The following is a 3,535-nucleotide window of genomic DNA, read 5'->3' on the forward strand; positions in this document are numbered from 1 at the left end:
TAAATAAATAAATAAATAAATAAATAAATAAATAAATAAATAAATAAAAGCAAGAGGTTTGTTTACCATTTAAATCTCTGACTGAGTTTAAAGGGGTTTTTTTTACTGTTATTAGTTAAAATTATTTTCGGCAAATTAATACAGTAGAGAAAATCAACCTGAGAAGTCTACCCTGAAGCCACATTATGTCAATAAATCCTAATCTTTGGTTTCACAAAGTAGCAACACAGAATTACGATTATCTAAGTGATTTAAGCTAACCAACAATGTTGGACAAAATGTAGATCAGTGCACCTGCATGTACCTGTCCTCATATTTCACAAGGTATAAGGTGATCAAACCAATGTTGTTCCAGTAACATCGTAAGAAGCAGAAAAACCGACTGATAATCTTCATAATTTCACCCTTTTATCCTTTCAAAATTGTTTCAGAAGGTAATTCCCAAAAATGCTTTATATTATAATATAAAGGTATCCTGAAAATAGAGATACGTCAGTTGTACTTTTTAAATTGTGCAAGTTAAATCACAGTTCGATAACTCCATGCTGACTTCTAGTTTAAAAGACCACACAAACATATTTTCTAAAATACCTGATTTTGACTTCAGGATAACCTGAATAGTATGTCCATCATTGGTGACTTCACAGTCTCGGCAGACCACATAATTTGGGGAGAGGCGGACATCCAGCAGTGAGGGGTCATACCTAGCCTCTCTTGAGTTTAGGTTAATAGGAGACTGATATTCCCCATTTGCATCAGGAAACACCAGACCCCACTCAACACCTAAGAACAAAATGAAATACATTAAAAACAGGTTAAAAAATAAGTTCCAGTAAAATTTAACATGTAAAAACTAAACACTTAGAATCCTTGATATTATGAAGAGAGTAATGATACCATCATTATACAGATGAAATATGGTAATTCCATGTATTTTTGCATTCATTATTTGAATGAACTGATATTATCAAATACCATATACAAAATCCCGGACTAACAAAATATTCTATTTGTATTTATCAACAAAGACATAATAATTCATGACTCTAGGAAATGTGGGTCATCTTTAAGTGATTAGAAAAAAAGAATACCACAACAATTTCTTCTGCTCATTAGTTCAATTGCATTCAGTACTTGGGAAATAGCTGTAACTTAAACATACTTTGTGACAGTCAAAAACCCTAAGTCTCATGCTAGTAAATAGACGCCCCTTATCAGAAATGCAAGTGCAGTATTTTAAAGTGTGCATATGTATATATCTATGTACATATATATTCCCATACTCTTTCCAATTTTTTTATAATTAAAATTATATATTCCATATTGGTTTCAACATATGCAGTAAACATCAGCACTACTGGTTGGCTCTAATAGGAGCCCTAGGTCTTTAATAAATCTAGGAAACTCTAGTTTTTCAGAGTCAACCGCTTCTCGACAAACCCAATTACTCAGTCTGAAATTTACGACGTATTTTAGAAAGACGAGCGTTACTAGCAGGCTTCACGAAAAGACCAGAGGCAGAAACACTTTCTCCCCAAAGTCTTCAAATCAAAAAAGAATTCTTAACACTAACACTGTCTTCCTCAGGTGTTAAGTAAAATGTACCGCTGCTCTTCTTGACTACTCAGAAGACATAAAAGGTACAGCCACGGCTTGGAAGCTAGCCCGCCCTTCGGACCGCAGCAGGTGCGAACACCAGCCCTGCGGAAGGCTCCCGGGCCACAGCAAAGGCGGCGGGAGAACGCAGGCGGCGAGCACGCCTCCCTGGAACGCCTCAAGCCCGAAACGCGCCAGGGGAGTGGGAAAGTGGCAGAGACCCCCGTGGGAAAGAGGGGACGTGGAGGTGCTCGGAGCGCGCAGCAGCAGCAGGACTCCAGTCCCGCGCTCGGCGAGACACTGACGCCGCCGCGGGACCCCGGACACCCCGACTCATGGCCGCTTACCTTCCTCGTAGCCCCACTCCACACCCTCTTCCTCTTCCTCCTCATCCTCTTCCTTCTCGGGGAAGGCGACCGTATCTTCGATGAAGCTCAGGTCCGCCATGGGAAGGCCGCGGGGCCCCTTGGCGCTCTCGGTGGCGGTGCCTGCGCCTTTGCGGGGCTCGGGGCTGGAGCGGGAGTGGAGCGCGCGTGGGGGAGTGTGAGCGCGCGTGAGCGGCAATGTGGGTGCGAGCGCGCCTGCGGGTGTGAACTGCAGTGTGAGTGCAAGCGGGCTTGCGTTCGGCCAGAGCGTTCCAGAGACCCGCGCGGGGAGCCCGTCCGGAGGCCCCAGCGGAGCGAGGGAGCCGCGGTGGCCTGGGTAGCGAGCGCCTGGCGAATTTTATACCCGGCCGGGGCGTGTCTGGCACGCGAGGATCCGCCCCCTTCTCTCTGTGGCCGCGGGGGCCAGGGAGCCGACAGTTAGAATGGGCCTTGGGCGACCAGTCCCAAGTCACGGAAACGTCAATGCATCCCCGTCCGCCCTTCCCCCGGGGTCGCCCCTGGCGCTTCTTCACAGCGGCGGCTCCTGCCCGGCCTCCCGCCCCTTCCTTCCAGAAGCCCGCAAGTCTCCCAAGGTCAGCCCTTGGGACCCCTGTGTGCCTGGCCTGGCCCAGAGGCTGCTCACCTATTTATTTTCATCCGTACTCCAGGATACCAAAAAGAAGGGGTCCTGGAGGAGAGAGATGGGTTGTCATGGGTAGGAGAAAGGAGAGGGCTGGGAGACCCCATAACACAATAAAAAGAGGCTCTCCAGCGGAATCTTAGTATTTTCTGAGTATTTACTTTTTAAATCGTCCGTTCAGCATAGTGGAAACGAGTATGGAAATTTTTCCAAGAAAGTTCTATTAATTCCTAAAAACGTTTAAGGAAAGAAAATGGTTGTAATCTAGAGAAGTAAGATATGATTTAGGGATTTCCTTTTTTTTTTTTTTTTTTTTTTTTTTCAGAAAAGGGTATTATTTCAAAGGCAGGGCTAGCAGAAGGCAGTAGACAGAGGGTGTTCGGTGTCAGAGTCTGGGGCGCTGCTGCAGGCTCACCTGGCTGTGTACACAGCTCCCAGTCACCTAGTGAAATTGTGTAAATAATGAAGTGCACATATTGCATAACAAAACAGGAACTCTTCTGATCCAAAGAGGTGGCATTGTTACTCTTAAACGTGCTTCCCAGTCTAGTGACTTCAGCCCTCTGTTCCTGCACCTTTTGGAAGCCCTGGTCAGTAACCCCTAAGTAAGTTAACTCCACATTTTTAGAAGATATGTGTGCACAATAAAATCGGGTTGGGACCTTAAGTACAATTTGTTTTTTATATGCTCTGGTCATTCATGAAGATGTCTGTTTGCAGTTTGAATGGCCTGTTCCTAAGTCACACCAATCTTATGAATGCATAATTCCTCAAATAAGGATGGAAATGATCTGTTTGGGAATGTTTAGGTTCTGTGCTCATATCCTTTACTGCCTGCTAAGCACCTCCACTTTTTAAAAAAACACCTCATAGCGTTTTTTAAAAAAAGCTATTACAGACTGCTCCAGAAAGTACACTGAGATGGAAAGAAGTT

General features: G+C 44.7%; 1 protein-coding gene across 5 annotated transcripts in view; it reads right to left on the reverse strand.

The window, feature by feature from the left end:
• Window positions 1-2,313, reverse strand: part of CA8 (carbonic anhydrase 8) — a 94,702-nt gene extending 92,389 nt beyond the window's left edge. For all 5 annotated transcript variants that reach the window (XR_002733666.1, XM_023222420.1, XM_023222419.1 and 2 more), the window contains exons 1-2: window positions 1,944-2,313; window positions 592-783 (exon numbers count right to left, since the gene is read on the reverse strand). Coding sequence is in view for 4 of the 5 variants with exons in the window: in XM_023222420.1 (XP_023078188.1) it covers window positions 592-783; window positions 1,944-2,043 (292 nt within the window). In the remaining variant the exon portion in view is untranslated. The remainder of the gene's footprint in view (window positions 1-591; window positions 784-1,943) is intronic.
• Between the last annotated feature and the right edge of the window lie 1,222 nt (window positions 2,314-3,535).

This window comes from Piliocolobus tephrosceles, chromosome 7 (assembly GCF_002776525.5).
Source record: "Piliocolobus tephrosceles isolate RC106 chromosome 7, ASM277652v3, whole genome shotgun sequence".
Taxonomy (NCBI): domain Eukaryota; kingdom Metazoa; phylum Chordata; class Mammalia; order Primates; family Cercopithecidae; genus Piliocolobus; species Piliocolobus tephrosceles.